Source organism: Bubalus bubalis, chromosome 11 (assembly GCF_019923935.1).
Source record: "Bubalus bubalis isolate 160015118507 breed Murrah chromosome 11, NDDB_SH_1, whole genome shotgun sequence".
NCBI classification, from domain to species: domain Eukaryota; kingdom Metazoa; phylum Chordata; class Mammalia; order Artiodactyla; family Bovidae; genus Bubalus; species Bubalus bubalis.
The window spans coordinates 90,360,822-90,379,150 of NC_059167.1; the positions used below are offsets into that span (position 1 = coordinate 90,360,822).

The 18,329-nt window shown below is 41.3% G+C and overlaps 2 protein-coding genes across 5 annotated transcripts in view; one reads left to right on the forward strand and one right to left on the reverse strand.

The window, feature by feature from the left end:
• The window catches only part of INTS14 (integrator complex subunit 14), a 36,743-nt gene extending 24,081 nt beyond the window's left edge, over positions 1-12,662 (forward strand). For 2 of the 3 annotated variants that reach the window (XM_006050200.4, XM_006050201.4), the window contains exons 10-12: positions 4,994-5,112; positions 7,092-7,157; positions 9,213-12,662. In XM_006050200.4, the coding sequence (XP_006050262.1) occupies positions 4,994-5,112; positions 7,092-7,157; positions 9,213-9,464 (437 nt within the window). In that variant the 3' untranslated portion in view covers positions 9,465-12,662. The other variant, XM_044925419.2, reaches the window with a different exon arrangement.
• The window catches only part of HACD3 (3-hydroxyacyl-CoA dehydratase 3), a 28,548-nt gene continuing 22,688 nt past the window's right edge, over positions 12,470-18,329 (reverse strand). Inside the window, exons 9-12 of one of the 2 annotated variants that reach the window (XM_025296312.3) lie at positions 16,533-16,639; positions 15,831-15,962; positions 15,370-15,515; positions 12,470-12,660 (exon numbers count right to left, since the gene is read on the reverse strand). In XM_025296312.3, the coding sequence (XP_025152097.3) occupies positions 12,649-12,660; positions 15,370-15,515; positions 15,831-15,962; positions 16,533-16,639 (397 nt within the window). In that variant the 3' untranslated portion in view covers positions 12,470-12,648. The remainder of the gene's footprint in view (positions 12,661-15,369; positions 15,516-15,830; positions 15,963-16,532; positions 16,640-18,329) is intronic. The other variant, XM_006050202.4, reaches the window with a different exon arrangement.

The following is an 18,329-nucleotide window of genomic DNA, read 5'->3' on the forward strand; positions in this document are numbered from 1 at the left end:
GTCCAACTCTTTGCAACCCCCAAGCCTGGCAGCACGCCAGGCCTCCCTGTCCATCACCAACTCCCGGAGTTCACCCAAACCCATGTCCATTGAGTCGGTGATGCCATCCAACCATCTCATCCTCTGTCGTCCCCTTCTCCTCCTACCTGCAATCTTTCCCAGCATCAGGGTCTTTTCCAATAAGTCAGTTCTTCACATCAGGTGGCCAAAATATTGGAGCTTTAGCTTCAGCATCAGTCCTTCCAATGAATATTCAGGACTGATTTCCTTTAGGATGGACTGGTTGGATCTCCTTGCAGTCCAAGGGACTCTCAAGAGTCTTCTCCAACACCACAGTTCAAAAGCATCAATTCTTCTGTACTCAGCTTTCTTTATAGTCCAACTCTCACATCCATACATGACTACTGAAACAACTATAGCTTTGACTAGATGGACCTTTGTTGGCAAAGTAATGTCTCTGCTTTTTAATATGCTGTCCTTATGTTGGTCATAGCTTTTCTTCCAAGGAGCAAGCGTCTTTTAATTTCATGGCTGCAGGTCACCATCTGCAGTGATTTTGGAGCCCAAGAAAGTAACGTCTGTCACTGTTTCCATTGTTTCCCCATCTGTTTGCCATGAAGTGATGGGACTGAATGCCATGATCTTCGTTTTTTGAATGTTGAGTTTTAAGCCAACTTTTTCACTCTCCTCTTTCACGTTCATCAACAGGCTCTTTAGTTCCTCTTCACTTTCTTGCATAAGGGTGGTATCATCTGCATATCTGAGGTTATTGATATTTCTCCTGGCAATCTTGATTCCAGCTTGTGCTTCATCCAGCCTGGCATCTCACATGATGTACTCTGCATATAAGTTAAATAAGCAGGGTGACAATATACAGCCTTGACGTACTCCTTTCCGAATTTGGAACCAGTTTGTTGTTCTACCTCTGGTTCTAACTGTTGCTTCTTGACCTGCATACAGATTTCTCAGAAAGCAGATCACTTAGATCAGAGGTCAGCTAACAATGGCCTGCAGGCCAAATTAACCCACTGCTTGTTTTGTAAATATAGTTTTATTGTTAAGTTTTATTACAGAATCTCTCCCATTCGTTTACATACCTATGGCTCTCCTGCTTCAGTGGCAAAATTGAGCAGTTACAACAGAGACCATATAATCCCCAAAGCCTAAAATATTTACATCTGATACTTAACCTAAACCATTGTGATCGTTTTTACCACAGCGCCTGTCCATAATCTAAGGTAGTAGTGTTCACATTCCTTTCTGATCCGGCTGCCAACCTAGCAATGCGTGGCTCATTGTGCATATTCTTAAATCAGATGGAACTGCTTTTTTCTCAGCCCTATATTCATGGTTGGTTTGTTTTTTTTTTCCTCTCCCTCTGTTCTTTTCAATGAGGCTAGTAAGAACTAACATCTACTGAATTTAACTTTGTGCCAGGCACTGTGCTAGACAACATGAAATGGGCCATCTCATTTAACTCTCACAGCAGTCCTAGGGGATTGGGATTGTCGTTATGGTAACAAGTAGTAAAAGTGAAGGTGAAGTCACTCAGTCGTGTCCGACTCTTTGTGACCCCATGGACTGTAGCCTACCAGGCTCTTCCCTCCATGGGATTTTCCAGGCAAGAGTACTGGAGTGGGTTGCCATTTCCTTCTCCAGGGGATCTTCCCAACCCAGGGATCGAACCCAGGTCTCCCGCATTGCAGGCAGACACTTTAACCTCTGAGCCACCAGTAACAATAAAACCTGTCTTAGCTAGTTGGTGAGAGAAGTTTCTAAGGAAATGAGTACCTGACACACAGTAGGTGCATTTGAATGGTACAGCTTGCTGTTTTAATTATGTTTTTTTAATTAAAGGGGAGCTTGCAAAATAGTACTGTTTATACCTACCCCCTTCTACTCCTAATTCTGTTCTTACAGATAACCATTCTCAAATTTTAATTTTTTCTTCTGATATTTTACTTAGATTTCTAAATAATTTACATATATAGCTATTTCTTGACTGTTATTTTAATGCCATTTTTTTACTTTTCCAGGAAAACTGCTTAGCTCTTCTCTTACTACTGCCATCCTTGCCCACCTGTTCACCCAAGAAGCACATTTTTCCCTTGCTCAATCCTTGCAGTGTGGTTATGGTGTTCTCGGCGGTTCGGCCAGTTTTCAGTCCTTGCTGGGCCAAGTCAGTGTTACTCGCTGCTAAGCCACATGCTGCACAGTGCAACATTTCCTTTGTTCTGCAACTCTTTGTGTCCTACCCCAGATACTACCGTTGTTTTTAATTAGATATTTCTTTTTTCTAGCAGGTAAGCTAAATGTATTCTGACTGACTGTAATTAACAGGAGAGCTCTGTAGGGAGGACACTGACATTCCTCTTAGAATCCAGGAAAGAGCCTGGCAGCCAGGCGGGGGGAGCCAGCAACAGATGAGTGCAGCCGTCACTCTGGGCCCTCATGGCCTTCCCCTGCCTTTTCTTCCCCCTTGTTTTTCTTTGCTCTTTTCCATGTACCTATCACCAATTCCTGCCTAAGCAAAAGACATCCTTTACCTATTTTGTTGTCACTTTCTTTTTTTCCTGAGAGTCATCTTCCTTCTGTTTCCTGAATGGACTGCTTATTCTCCAGGCGCATCGCACAGCTGTCATCCCAAGTCTTCCCTTCACGTCTCTCCCGTGACTCTCCTGTGTGATGCATCCTCCTGAGAAAAGGGCACATGGGAAGTAAACATTTGAAATCTCACATTTGTGGAAATGTCCATATTTCATCCCTTACACTCTACTGGTGGTATGGTTGAATATTGAGTTCTAGGGCAGGAATCATTTTCTCTTAGAGTATTGAAGCATCACTCTGTTGTCTCTTCTGGCTTCCAGTGTTGCTCCTGAGAGTCTAGTGCCATGCTGACCATCCGAGCTTTGACACTGGTCTCGGCTTCTCTGTGCACCTTGAGGCTCTTCTAGTGTCCCTAGCGTTCTAGATGTTCAGAATCACATACCTTGGTTTTGGTCTCTTCATTCATTGTGCTGGACTCAATGCTTCCATCTCGCAGTTTGAGTCCTGGAAGCACGAATATGTCCTTGATTTCTTCCGTGTATTCTTTGTTCTCGTTTCCTAGATGTGTTTATAGTATTTGTGTGCATGTGTGTAATTTTCTTATCCTACCCATATTTTTCATTTTTGAAATTTTTTGTTCTACCTTCTGTAAAATATCTTCAATCTTATCTTGCAACCAATATTTTTAAAAATTTTCTATTACCATATTTATTATTTCTAAGATTTCCTGTTCTTTTTTCATTAATGTCTACTAAGCCAGTTTCCACATAGAGGCTCCAAGCAATTAGAGACAATACAAGGTAGGCTGTGATAAGATGCCGAAGTGTTGGGTAATAACACTGAGTGCTGTAGGATAAACGGGACTAGACAAATCGTCTACCAGAAAACACTGGGACAACTCCATGGAGAAGGTAGGATAGGATCCAGACCTGGAATTTAAGTACATTTGGGTAGGTGAGGAATAGCAGTGTTGAATGGGGGAAGAAGTATTGCCTTTGAAGCCAGGCCCAGCTGTCCCTGTGAAATCTGAGCCTCAATTTTCTCATGTTTAATGAGACTAATAATATCTAGCCTCTTGAATTGCTAAAAGGAGATAAGTTGTATATGTTAAGTATTTTGCACACAGTTGTAATTTAATAAATACGCTTCATAAATACTCATTCTTCATTGAGGCCAGAAAAAAATATCTTCTCTAGCCATACTTCCTAGCATGGTGCTTCCTACATAGTGAGGTCTTACTAAAGATGATGAATGAGTATGTGAGGGAGGGAATAAATAAATGAGGAAAAGAGAGCATTGCAGACAGGGGAAGAACAGAAACAGTGGCCAAGAAGTTGGAAATAAGCATGTTGCCTGGGAAATGACTATTGGGATCTTGGCCTGACTTAGAAAGGCTTATGGATTGACAAGTCTTCATGGAAACATCTGGAAAGCTGAACCAATAAATTTTTGGAGGGGGTAGGAGGAGAGGGCAGTGACAGAGGTAGAATGGGGCCAGTATAAGGCATCCAAATTAATGACCAAATTGGGGTTAGATAAGCACTTCTGGGTCAGTTAGAGAAGCTGAGCGAATTCCAGTTTTCAACAGAAACGTGGGCAAGGGATTTCAGCTCCCCAGTCTTGTTGGGAAAATGATTCCTGCTCTGTCTACCCTGAAAGATGATACCAATAAAATGAGCCAAGAGGTAATAAGTATGCTTTGTAAGTTTGTGACAAAGTATCATTGACTCAGGAAGCAGGTGGAAAAATAGAAATCTTTGTTTATCCATGTGGCTATAAACTCAACATGGCTTTATGTCTTTGGAAGCAGTAAACTGGTAACCCGTAAGATGGGGTATGTTTCACCAAGAAAGTATTTCTTCCCTTGCTCTTTTCCTTAAATTGGCTATATGTAATTTCACTTTTAAATTTTCTCAATGTCTCTACCTATGCTGTCTGATCCAGTAGCCACTCACCACAGGAGGCTATTCAAATTTAATTAAATAAAATCCAGTTCCTCTGCTACACTAGCCAGGTGTCAAGGGTTCAGTGGTCTCATGGGGTGTGGCTACCTTTCCGTATCACAGAAAGTTCTGTTGGAGAGTGCTGGGCTAGACTATGTAGAATTGCAGTATGTAGGTTTACATCTATTTTTATATACACTTTAGTATTATTTTATGTATTTTTATCCTCTTATGACCTTAATTTATAAAGCAGATAAGTAAAACTTGTATATTTAAAGACAGTAAGCTGTTTTTCACTTGCCTGGGCCTCAGTTGATTGTTCAGTGTCCAACGTTAGTGCTGAGAACAGGTTCCCCAACCTGACGGAAGTTAATGGATTTTCTTAATTAGGGAGGTAATAGGATATAGGAGATCGAATGATTCAAAGAGCTTCTAACCTAATTGGAAATGTGCTTGACTGTGTTTTGCCAGATGTCATTTCAAGCTTGTTTTTTTCTTTTAAGATGCTAAAGAAAACCCTTATGGTGAGGATGATAATAAGAGCCCATTCCCCCTGCAGCCCAAAAACAAGCGCAGTTATGCCCAGAACGTGACGGTGTGGATCAAACCCAGTGGCCTGCAGGTAACATTACCATCCACGTTGCTCTCCACTGGGGACAGGAGGAGGGGTTCCTGCAGGCAGGAGGACATTTGATTTGATTTTCTTTTCCTCTGATACTTCGTAATTCATTTACTTCTAACATTTGTCAGTATTTCCAAAAAGGATTTGAGGTGGCCTACAGTAAAACACGTACGTAGCAGAATCATTTTTTACAAAATTTGGAGCAATATAAGACCTAGAGGAAGAAGAGAGACAGTGTTCCAGGAAGCCAAGGCAGAATGGTAATTGTGTTTGAGCAATTTGGCTCTTGAGCTTCCTGCTACCAAGGTCAAAAAAAAATATGTTGGTTATATGGTTCTCCTTGTCTGATAAAAGGAAGCATGTCAGTTCTTCTAGAGAGACACATTTTTTCCAGCATTAAATTTTAATGTAAAAGTTTTGACATGGTGAGTCATTGAATAATATTATCGGTGTTACCTTTAGTACCAGTTTTGAGGAAGATATAAAAACCTTCATGTGATTATTTCTCCCATCGGCACAGTGTAAGTCAAAGCATTACCATGTAAGACCACAGAAACGCTTTATGGAAGGCTCTCATGAAATTATCCTATTATCAAGGTGTGCTGCCTTTAGTCAAGGGGCTCAGTGACTTTCTCCTCCCATTGGCAAAGTCATTCATACCTATTTTTAAAAATCAGTTTTTGAACTTTTTTTCTCACTTGAATGCCTTTTCTTTTTTCCTTTGTTCCTCCCATGAGTCCAGTCCAAGCCAAATGAGAAGAGGCAGTCAGGCCACAGAAGTAACCTCTATTGATGCGTAGTCTCTTCTAGCCCCCTTTTCAGGGAGGCTAGACAGACACATCCTGCCCTGACTAAGGGGCCTCTTCCCTTTGTTGGAAATTAAAGTTCTCCCTCTTTCTTGCCATCGCTGACCCCAGCACTTCCCTGTCTGAAGGAGAGCTGAATTTTTCTAAAACTGTTTTTTAAATTTTGTTTTGGTCTGGATGTGTTGTTTTATTATGGTGAGGTGCACATAACAGAAGTTACCATTTCAGACATTTTAAAGCATTCAATTCAGTGACATTAATCACAGTGTTACATGACCATCACCACTGTCTAGTTCAAAAACATGTTCATCACCCCAAAAGGAAATCCTTTACCCGCTAAACAAGTCACTCTTGCCCCAGCTCTAGGCAACCACTTATCTGCTTTCTGTCGTCTATAAGGATTTGTCTGTTCTGGATATTTCATGTAAACTGCATCATATATGTGCCTTTTTGTGTTTGACTTCTCTTAGCATAATGTTTTCAACAGTCATTCATGTTGTAGCATGTATCAGTCCTTCATTCCTTTTGATGGCTGAGTAATAGTCCATTGAATAAATAATGGTCCAATGTATAAAGTCCATATTTGTCCATTCATTCAGTTGATGAACTTTTGGAATATTTCTACCTTTTGGCTATTGTGAATAATGCTGCTATGATCATTTGCCAAGTTTTTTTCTTTTGTTGCTGTGTTGTTTTAAGAGTTTTATAAGTAAGTTTTATGGTAAGAGTTTTATAGTTTTAGCTCTTAACATCTAGGCCTCTGATCCATTTTGAGTCAATTTTGTGGGTATGGTATGAAGTAAGGGTCCAACCTCATTCTTTTGCAGGTGGCTATCCAGTTATCCAGGCACCATTTGTTAAAGAGACTTCTTCCCCCCATTGAATGGTCTTGGCATCCTTGTCTAAAAGCAGCTGGCCATAGACTATGGGTTTACTGGGGGTGTTTTTGTGAGACAAGTTCATTTTTTTCACCATGGGCTTTAGTATCATCAAGCCTTTTGAAGGAGAGAGATGATTTCCTAATGCTGAACAGTAACATTAACTCAGAAGGGAGCCTCATCTTTACACTAGAACTCTTCTCATTTTCATTTTTTTCCATTTAAAGGTGTCCTTTTGTATTCTTTCCCTTTTTACCACAGAATTCTAATATTGAATTCGTTTTACCCTCTATAGACAGATGTACAGAAGATTTTAAGAAATGCAAGGAAACTACCTGAAAAAACACAGACATTCTATAAGGTGAGACTACGGAATTATGGTAGTTGAAGGTGGGCTCGGTGCTGCATGCCAGAAATAAACTGTTTCACAGTAGTGTGAACACTGAACATGGACAGGAATTAGAAATATTTGTTTGTGCCTCCAGTTTTTCATCAGTAAAGTCAGTAGAAGCGATAGGTCTGTACCTGCCCTAACATCCAGGAGTCAGGAGTGTCTAAATGGCTGGTTCTGTGTGGTGGGCCTTCTGGCAGGTCTTCTCTGTGTTGGTGCTGCTGTGAATGGCTGAGGGAAGGAGCTGAAAGGACCTGTGAGTCATAGCCCTTCACGCTCCTCACTGTTCCAAGTGGGTATCCAGTCTTACTCCAGGCAACCAGTGGACGTGTGTTCCAGGACGTGTCTGCTCAGAACATTCATACTTTGCCAGAGGAGCTGCTTCTGGTAATGACTTCTAAAATGGCCCACTTACGAGACTTCCCTGGCGGGCCAGTGGTTCAGACTCCATGCTTCCCATGCCGCGGGCACAGGCTCAATTTGTGGTTGGAGAAATAGGATTTCACCTGCTATGCGGTGCAGCCAAAAGATAGTGAGCGTTTTAAAAAATATATACATCTATAAAGTGCAAAAGAATGGCCCTCCAAAATCATACCTCATTAATGCAGAACCACTGGTGGAGGTAAGCTACAAGAGGTGGGCTGGGGGTGGGGGGCGGCATTTAAGTTCACTCTTGCTTCTCCTGTCCTTTTGATATTCGGCTGAAATTAAATTAAGTGGCAGTGTGAGGTATGCAGTATTGTCAATTGTGTCCTAGCTTGCTAATCTTAAAATATCGGCACACAGTCAACCCCAGGCTAGCATCTCTTCCAGAGAACATAGGTGCTTTGGGTGTTATCTCATTACCTTTATGTCTTCAAACTTAATTATGTAGCGAGCTGGTGAAATCAGGCAAGAGTTCAACCAGAGAGTGGTTCAGCCCACCATGCCTCCCCCTAACCGAAGCCCTTAATCCATATTGGCCCTAGATGACCACTCCGTGACTGCAGCCCCTGCCTGCCTGCAGAGCTGTCTATTCAAGGTCTATACTTTGGCCTTCTTCTGAACTTTTCATCTGTAAACAGATGATAGTAGAAAGGTGATCAGAAAGTCTGTTTCTTTCTTCTGGTTTTATATAACCTACATAACAGAGCGGGAAAGGGCCTCTACCAGGTGGCTGTGTCTACCCCTCCAGTGGGCACAGCAGAGGTGAGCCTCGTTTTGTAAATGAGGCCACTGACACCCAGAGAGGCTGCACAACTTGCCCAGATCACACTGCTAAGTGATGGATGGGGCATTTCATGTTTCTCTGCTTCCATCCAGTATTTGACTTCTCTTTTTGAGGCAGTCTTTGGGGTCTGACTTCCTGACTCCTCCAGAGCCTCCTCCAGACATACTCATTGTCATTCAGTCTAAGGCTCCAGCCAGAGAGGCACCAAAGGGTTAAGAGCCCTCTGAGGCTTGGGCAAGCCTTTTCCATACCTGAGTAACAGAGATGAAGTATCCTCAGAGTTATGAGTTGTTGTTTAGTTGCCAAGTCGTGTCCAACTCTTTGTGACCCAATGGACTATAGCCCGACAGGCTCCTCTGTCCATGGGATTCTTCTCCAGGCAAGAGTACTGAGCAGGTTGCCATTTCCTTCTCCAGGGAATCTTCCTGACCCAGGGATCTAACCCACATCTCCTGTATTGGTAGGCAGATCGTTTACCACTGTGCCACCAGGGAAGCCCAGAGTTACGAGTACTGTACGTGAAATGATGTACGCAAAGCACCTCACCATGTTTGGCCTAAGTGGTCATGAACTGTGGTGAGGATAACCTCAGTTTCAGAAACCTGTCGTCCTTTGCCTTCTGACCACCTGTAGAGGAACTACTTCCCAGGCATGTCATCACACCCTCTTATTATTCGCGTCTCTGTACAAATATTTGTTCTGATATAAAAACACTCATTTAAGTTTGGGGGTCAAGGGGAATATATGTCACACTGAGCACTTAGGAAGTTTGTGATGAGGAGAATGCATTTTAGGAACATTGGTGTTTGTTTCAGGAGCTGAACCGTTTACGAAAGGCTGCCTTGGCCTTTGGTTTCCTGGACCTGCTCAAAGGGGTGGCGGACATGCTAGAAAGGGAGTGCACGCTGCTGCCCGACACGGCTCACCCCGACGCTGCGTTCCAGCTGACCCACGCTGCCCAGCAGCTCAAGCTGGCCAGTACTGGCACTTCTGAGTACGCTGGGTATGACCACAACATCACACCTCTGCAGACAGACTTCTCTGGGAGCAGCGCAGAGAGAATATGACGCTGACTTTGGAAGCCTTCCTTCTTTTTTTCAAGTGAGAATGATTTCGGGTAAAACCTTTTCAGTCTGTTCACCTCTGCAGCGGCTGCCCGAAGACCTTCCCGAGACTGCCTGAGACACACTACTCACAGGTTTGACTCTGCTACTCCGAGAAGGTTCTGCAGGGTGGGCAGCTGCTTTCTGGAGCTCAGAGTCTTAAATCCCAAAGACAGCTGTTGCTCCCACAATGGGAACATCTCCTGAAAACGCTTGAAGGACTGACAAGTGTAGAGCCCTCTCCACCATCTTCAGGAAACCCAACAGCTTGGGTTCTGTTCCTGAAAGACCTCTCCATTCTTTTCCTCTCCCATAGGGAGAGGGACATTTCAAAAATGTCCATAGGGACATTTTCAAGTACCTGTGGTTGGGAGAGGAGACTTGTTAAACACAAACCCGACATCCGTAAGTTTCAGAATTTCCTTAAAACTTGGGCAAAAAAGTCAGTGGCAACCCTTAGGGTGCTTTTGGTCTATCTTGAGATACAAACTTAAACAGCAACCATAAATGTATGATCCTCATTTATTCAAATTTTTTAATGAAAATAAAATATTTGGTTTTCTATAAAATGGTTTCACTGGGAAACCAGTAGGTCTTTGCCTTGGGTCTCTCCTACAACATAAATGTAATTTCAGCTTCCTAAGTGGCATAGATTCTTGAAGGTTCCTTGGGTTCCATATTGACTTCCTCATTTCTGACACTGGTTAGGCCTCACTGCCTAAGCCAGGTTCTGACATCACTGTAGTCAGTTATGGTTCTAGTCCATCAGCTAGCTTCATGACCTTGGGCAAGTCATTAAACTTCCCTGGGATTTATTTACATCATTAGTGCTTTTCAGATTGCTCTGTAACGTCCTAAGGAATTATTCCCATAGGCTTCAGCCCAGGCAACCATATTGTTTTAAACTTTTCATTTTGTATTGAGGTATAGCTGATTAAAAGTGTTGTGATAGTGTTAGGTGAACAGCACACGGACTCAGCCATACATATTCATGTATCCATTCTCCACCAAGCTCCCCTGCCATCCAGGCCAAGCAACCATGTTTTACTTATTAATAACATGCTGAACTGCTATAGAGGCATACCTCAGAGATTTCGGAGGTTCACCTCCAGGCCACCACGATAAAGCAGGTATTGTAATAAGGTGAATCACACAAATTTCTTGGTTTCCCAATATATAAAAATGTTATAGTTTATACTATAGTCTGTTAAGTGTGCAATAGCATTATGTCTAAGATAAAATGTACATACCTTGAGTAAAAACTAGTTTATTGGTTAAAAAAGGAAAAGCCAACCATCCTCTGACAACACAGGGATCTTCAATTTCTGAAAAATACAAGTATCTGTGAAGTGTAATAAATCAAGGTATGCCTATACAATATTTTGTCTAAATGAAAGAATTTATCACTAATAATTTTGAAACCATTAGACTAAATGATCTTTAAACACAAATTACTAGGATTTTGATTGTAAATGTTTTAATAGAAATACACAATCTTTAGCTTTTTCAGACAGCAGTAAGGTTTTTAACAATCACTAAGAATACAAGATTCTTTACAGCATAATCTACTGTAAAGCTGATCTGCCCAATTACACATAGAAAGTCAGTTGAGAAGACACCAGAAATCCAGAAATTAATAAAAACAAATGTTGACAGAAGTTGCAGACATGCAAAATATCCTTCAATGCAGTGAACCTGACGTCTGATTAGTACAGGCCTATACTAACCAGGTGTCTTTAGGTCAAACCAAGTTTCCATCTTGGGCTCAGAGAAACGGCATAATCAAGTCCCCCTTCCCCCAGGAACAGTGGGAATGGCAGAACAGAAAGAGCTATCATACCTTAAATTCTTATAGACAAACATTACTTATTTGACTTGGTTTACTTGGAATGTACTAGGGAAAACTAATGTTTTTGATGGTGGCCATATCTTAAAAGATTTTTCTCAGTTCCTCTGTTGGTGGACTTCCCATAAGGAATCTTCGTTAAGGCTCAGATGGTGGTTCTTCAGCCAGAGTTCTCACTGTTTTCACTGGCCTGCTGCAAACAGGTGAAACAACAGCAAAATAAAAACCTGGGGTTTTTGAGGCATGTTCAAAAACAGACAGCCTCACCAGCGGACTCTGACAGGTACACAAGTACATGAACTTGGTCAGTGCAGGGGGAGGAAGGCTGTGTCTTTATGTCTGTGCACAGCCTAAGACAGTTCTGTAGCTACTTTTAGTGTGGTCTACTCTGAGGTTTCCAGCGTGCCACAAGCTGCATCGCCAGACTACCTTTTTGATCCCTGTAGTGCCGTCTGGGTTTGGAACTCTTACAGTCTGTTTCCTAACTAAGGTTTCCGTCTTTCTTTCATGTTGAAGACAGCTGTGATTTAGCTACAAATGAAGTAAGTGATCATGGTGTGCCAAGGTTCTGACTGGTTTCTCTCAAATCACCCTGTGGCTCTCCAGTGCCCATGCAGGTTAAGATGTCGCTAGAGAGACCAAAAGTTTCACAGGTAATATGTGTCCTCCAACCCTACCTGGACTCAGAAATGTTTTTTATCAGTAACTGAGTCAAACTTAGTTTTCAAAAAAAAAAAAAAAATCAATGCCAACCCACTTAACAAGTAGCCCCTTGGGTACAGAATATATTAGGTCTTTTTCTGAGTCACTTTTGGAGCCTCCTATACAGCTACATAGTCTTTTTGTTTTTTTTCCCCACAAGCAATAGCTGCAAAAAACACATCTCAGCTATGCACACAGCCAGTAGCTGGTAGCCTCAGGGCACTGAAGAATATCTGGGGCCTGTGAAACAGACTGACAAGCGATGGAGTGGGGCGGGTATGGCTGTCTTTTGCTGTCACTAACGGAATACACAAGAATGAACCTGTCATCGGGTATCAAGAATCCATGTCATGCAAGGACTACACTAAGGTAATACAGTAAATTCAGGAATGTTACTGGGAAAAAAAGAAGATAGCTCCACTGAGAATTTAATCATTTAACTTTAAAAAAACTTTTACATCAGTACAAGAAGGTAAAACTGTAAGAACTATGGATTAGGCTCAAACTGGCAAAAAGTCATCTAAATCTCTTCCGTTTAGTGGATCTTTTTCTTTTTTTGTCCAAAGCGCCGCCTGCGCTGTTTATAAAGATGACGGAAATTTACGTATAACCCTGGAAAAGAAAAGAGGCCAATTAGAATCTTTGTGTCTGTTTATAAGCAGAAGTTCTTGGGGTAGAACAGTCCCTAGCTGTCTTTCATATCCCACAGCCCTGTGCTTCCTGCAGTTCCTCAAGCAGCACAACCTAGAACACATTAACAATGCACTAGAGACAGTTCGGTTTTCCCCCAGTGGGTTTTACAATTTAATTTTCTCTCATGCTTCATTATGAAAATTTTCAAATATACAGATTAAATCATTGTACAGTGAACACCTAAATTTAAACTTTAACTGTTTATTACACTTACTTTATCACATACCCATTCCCATCTCATTTTTTATGTATTTCAATGTAAGTTGAAGACATCAGTACACTTCACCCCTAAAAAATTCATTAATTAGAATTCAATACTCTTTTTCCTTTCTTTTAAGGTAGGATTTACATAAACTGAAATATACAAATTTGAAACAGAAAGAGAACCTAATTTTTAATTCAAGGCTAGGCAATAATATATATTAAGCAATAGCCTAAAAGGTATGAGACACTTTTCTAGGAAACAAAATTCAGTGAACTAGAAAACAAAGGATTTCAGAGCCAAAAAAAAATGTCAATCCCACATGATCACTGAGGAGCTCTGTAGCGAAGCCTCACCTCCATTTTTTCCATTGTACAATAGAGTTAAAAACACTTATTTTATAGACTTACTGTGAGAGAATGAACGTTTGATCTATACACAAATATAATTGTTATACTGCTCCTAAATTATGCAGATTTAGGGTATCATTCTCAAGAACAACTACACACTCATTGTAGGCAAGCTAAATATGAGTATAGAACCTTGTAAGTTAGAACATGCAACACAAGGAAAAGCCACTAGGGTTGCTGCTGCTGCTGCTGCTGCTGCTGCTAAGTTGCTTCAGTCGTGTCCGACTCTGTGCGATCCCACAGACGGCAGCCCACCAGGCTCCGCCATCCCTGGGATTCTCCAGGCAAGAACACTGGAGTGGGTTGCCATTTCCTTCTCCAATGTATGAAAGTGAAAAGTAAAAGTGAAGTCTCTCAGTCGTGTCCGACTCTAGCAACCCCATGGATTGCAGCCTACCAGGCTCCTCCATCCATGGGATTTTCTAGGCAAGAGTACTGGAGTGGGGTGCCATTGCCTTCTCCACCACTAGGGTCAGTGAACATTAATATAAATTCATCTTTTTTAGTAAAATATTTTAAGGGTCTTTCCAGTACTTATTCCTACTCTCAGTAGGTCCATTGCTTGCAGCTTAATTACAGCAGTACTAGACTTATGCAGGAATAGAAGTAAAGAGCTCTTTTAATGAGTGCATTTTCCAAATTGATGCTTGCTCTCTTCAAGCACCAAAGACTAACATTTTTGGTTTGAAACCTTTCTGAAATAGGTAATATCCTTTCTGAAATGGAAAAGAAGACATGGAACAAAAGGTAACCTTTGTTATGAGGGTACTCATAATGTGTCTCATTTAACTGCGCTTCTGCCATGTGCTGATTCCCTGAGGGGCTCCAAAAGGATGTGGTTCTCTTCTCCCCCACTTCTAAATGGCCAAAATCAGGAATCCCCTCGTGGTCCAGTGGTTAGGACTCTGAGCTTTCGCTGCCAAGGGCCCAGGTTCAGTCTCTGGTTGTGGTACTAAGATCCCACAAAAGGCATGGCACAACCAAATAAGTAAGATCACTGGGCTTTCCAACTTCTTGGGTTCACTTTTTGTGGTCTCCCTCTCGGTCTGGGGAAGCCAGCAGCCTCCGAGATGGTCCCCAGTAATCCCTACTTCAGCCTCCGAGCTGGTCCCCAGTAATCCCTATTTCCTGGTATCCCATACCCTTGTGTAGTCCCCTCCCACACTGTACAAGGTTGATCTGTGTAACAAAGAGAACACAGTAAAAGTAACAGTAAATCTGAGTTTAGGTTATAAAAAGGGTGGACGTGACAGAAGTGCTAATTATCACTACAATGGCAATCTTATTACACCTGACGTATCAAATCAGTGTTATATACCTTAAAGTTACACAATGTTTTATGTCAAATATATTTCAATAATACATAAATTTTTTAAAGGGAAAAAAAAGGGAGTTTGACTTCTGGCTTGCTTCCAGATCACTTGCTTTGGCGAGAAGCCATGTTATGAGCATCCACATGGAGAAGTACTGTGGCGGGACACCGAAGCCTTCCTGCCCACAGCTACACAAGCGAGCTTGCAGTAGATCCTCCAGCCCCGGTCAAGTCTGCAAAAACTATAGCCCCAACTGAGCCAATAGCTTGACTGAAACCTCGTGAGGGTCCCCGAGCCAGGCCCACTCAGCTTGCCTGCTTCCTGACCAGGAAAACATGCCCGATAATAACTGTATGTTGTCTTAAGCTGCTACATTTTGGGGTAATTTGTTACACAGAAAAAGGTAACTAGTACACTATCTGTGTCACATCCTTCTGTTGCCAGGAGACCAAATAGCCATACTTAAGGCCACCTCATGACTTTTGTGAAATACAACAGGGAGAAATACATATAAATTATATTAAAATGTGTCAGAACTTTATCCAAAGAAACAGTCCTCCTAGTTAGGCTTTTATCTTTCAAACTTGCAGTAATTTAGGTTTACTTCTCTATCCCTTCTTTTAGTTCTTAGGAGGTCCCTAGTTTTTATGAGTTAAGACAAGAATTTATGATTTTATATAAAAGTTGATAAGCAAGGTTTTACATGAGGAATAGGGGGCTTTCCTATTGTCAGGTAGAAGGCTTTCTGACGTCTTGTGGGTCCTTGAACGGAGGCCTTTATTGCCTTCTTCCTTGCTGCCAGCTGTATTACCACCTCTGTAATAATTCCTCTGGATAAGGAATCTGCTACTGAAATCAGCAAAAGTAAAATGAGCTTTTTATTCAGTTTTAAAAGCGCTTCTTACATTATTTTAAACATGAAATATGGGAAAGTCTGAATGACCAAGAGCATTTCAAGAAAAGAACTCATCCAATCAAGATGTGGGAAGAAATATTTCTACGTGGCATATTCTCCAGTGGGTCTGTTCTGCAATGTAATTTGTTCTTAAACTTATTTCCACTCTTTTGAAAGCAAGAATATTAATAGGGATTTCTAAAACTTTGAATCATTTAACTACCTTCTAAGAAGCAACAGAAAGAGTCTATTATGGAGCCAATACTTACCTAAAAATAGTAATACAAGATAAATCTGAAGAAAAAAGGAAAATCTAACTTTGATTTTCACTGGATATGGCAATGTGAAGCTGAATCTTCCTGTTTCATTAAATACTGGAATGGACTGAATCACTGAGACAGCTGAAAGCAGAAACAATAACTTTTTAGAAACAAATGAAATACAATTACATTTACTGATAGAACCTTCTAACTCCTCAAAGTTTCAGTTCTAGGTTTGTTGAAAATGCTTCCTCCTCCCTTTGTACAATAGGCTCACGCCTCTTCTTTTTTCCCCACTAGCTTTCCTAGGAAATAAGCCTTCAAGCTGACAGCAAAGGTAAATGAGGAACAGTCATTTGATAGCACTGAGCTTCCTATTCTATAAAATGGAGAGAAATGTGCCTATCTGACTCACTCATTAGGTGTTTGTCATAATAAAATGAAGTCATCAATATGAACTTGCTTTGGAAGATTAAAACTACCATACAAATAGGAAGCATGCATGACCACCAGCTTCCAAACCTTAACAAAATGAACTAACTACTTCCTTGGAACAGTCTGGACAGCAGTAGTATTGTGGAAGGAAACTCCTATAAAGAAATTCTTGAAAAGTTCAACACCCATGTATCAGACTAAAGCTGGCAGAGGGAGGAAGAGAGGTCTGGCTACTCAGTGGAGGTAAGATATAAGACCTAGAGTGTTTTAAAGTACCTTCTGCCAAACATCCCATAGGATATAGGGGAATCCACACAGTGTAACGAAGCCATGTGAGCACCTTCCAATCCATGTCAATGCAGGAGAGCATGTAGAAGGGGTACCTATTGGAAATAAGGCATTCACATGTTAAAAACCACTGAATGCAACTCTAGAACATCATTGAAGAAGAGTAATTTCACAATCAGTCACACATGGCTTCTTTTTAGCAGAATTAATGAACTCCCATCGTGCTCTTCCTCCAATCTTCAAAGGATATGAAAGTGAAAGTGAAGTCATTCAGTCGTGTCCGACTCTTTGCGACCCCATGGACGGTAGCCTACCAGGCAGGTTCCACCATCCATGGGATTTTCCAGGCAAGAATACTGGAGTGGGCTGCCATTTCCTTATCCAAGAGGATATGAATTCTCGATAATGGCAAAGTAAGTTTAGGTCTGAAAGGAATCCTCTATGAAAAAGTTCCGTACATGGAACAGATACTCAGAAGCATTTTGGCTTTATTCCTGGTTCTGATCTATGTCCCAAGTAGGTTAGGACAGATACTTTGACACTTTACCTCTGCCTAAATGAACATTTACCAAAATTAAAGTATAAAAAAAGACCTCTAATCTATAATCAGGCATACTCTACTTAAAAAGAGCTAACATAAATTTATTTCTCCCAAACAGTAAAAGTTACTATTAAGAACCTATAATCTCTTTCACTTTTGTGTTAAGTAGACTAGAGGGTATACAGGATGCCATGGGGTGCAGACTACAGTTAAGACAGTTAAGACATCTAGGACTGCTAATGTCTTTTCTCCCTCTTAACTGTCAACTTTCCCAAAATATCACCAAACCTAGAACTGAAGAGTCAGTTTGCAAAACCAATGCTCCACTTGGCTGAAAAGGGAAGAAGTATGGAATATGTATGGTCTGGTACAGAACACATCTACTTTAATCAGATTTTTTTTTTAAGAAAAGGATAATTTCTGGATTTCCCTGGTGGTCCAGTGATAAAGAATTCACCTGCCAATGCGGGGGACACGGGTTCAATCCCTGGTCTGGGAAGAGTCTACATGCCTCGGGGCAAGTAAAGCCTATGCGCCACATCGACTGAGCCTGCGGTTTAGAGACAACACACAACTAGCAAGTAGCCCCCACTCGCCACAAATAGAGAAAGCTTGCACACAACAGTGAAGACCCGGCACAGCCAAAAACAAAGTTATTTTTTTAAAAGAGAATTTCTTCTACTGACAATCAAAAATGGAGGAATCAGATAAGAGATCAATTCAAACTTCAGTAATCTTATAGCCAAAGATTTATTCTATCATCCCTTCTCGAAGGCTGGTCTTCAGTACTTCATCCAGCTTGGGATGCTTCTTCAGTCACATGTTTCTTCAGCCCTTTCAAGAATTTTTCCATGTGAATGAGTCCTCTCTTTCCAACAAGACAGCAAGATCCTAAAGGGTAAGATAGGCCTTTGGTTTCTCTGGATCTCTCCTTCTCCTCCCCAGTGTCCAGGCTTGTATTATGATCCACTGAGTGCTTTAAAAAAAAAATGCCTCAGACTTCCTGGCAGTCCAACTCTGTGTTTCCACTGCAGGGGACATGGGTCTGATCCCTGGTCAGGGAACTAAGATCCCGCATGGCGTGAGGCCAAAACATAAAATTTTTTAAAAATAAATAGGCTTGTCCGAAAGCAGTGCATTATCTCAATTGATTGTTCATAGTTACAGATCGAACTCCTCATCCTACTCTTTCCCCCGTCTCACTACTGCACTTGACTAGTCTTTTATGGAAGCAGCCTAGATGT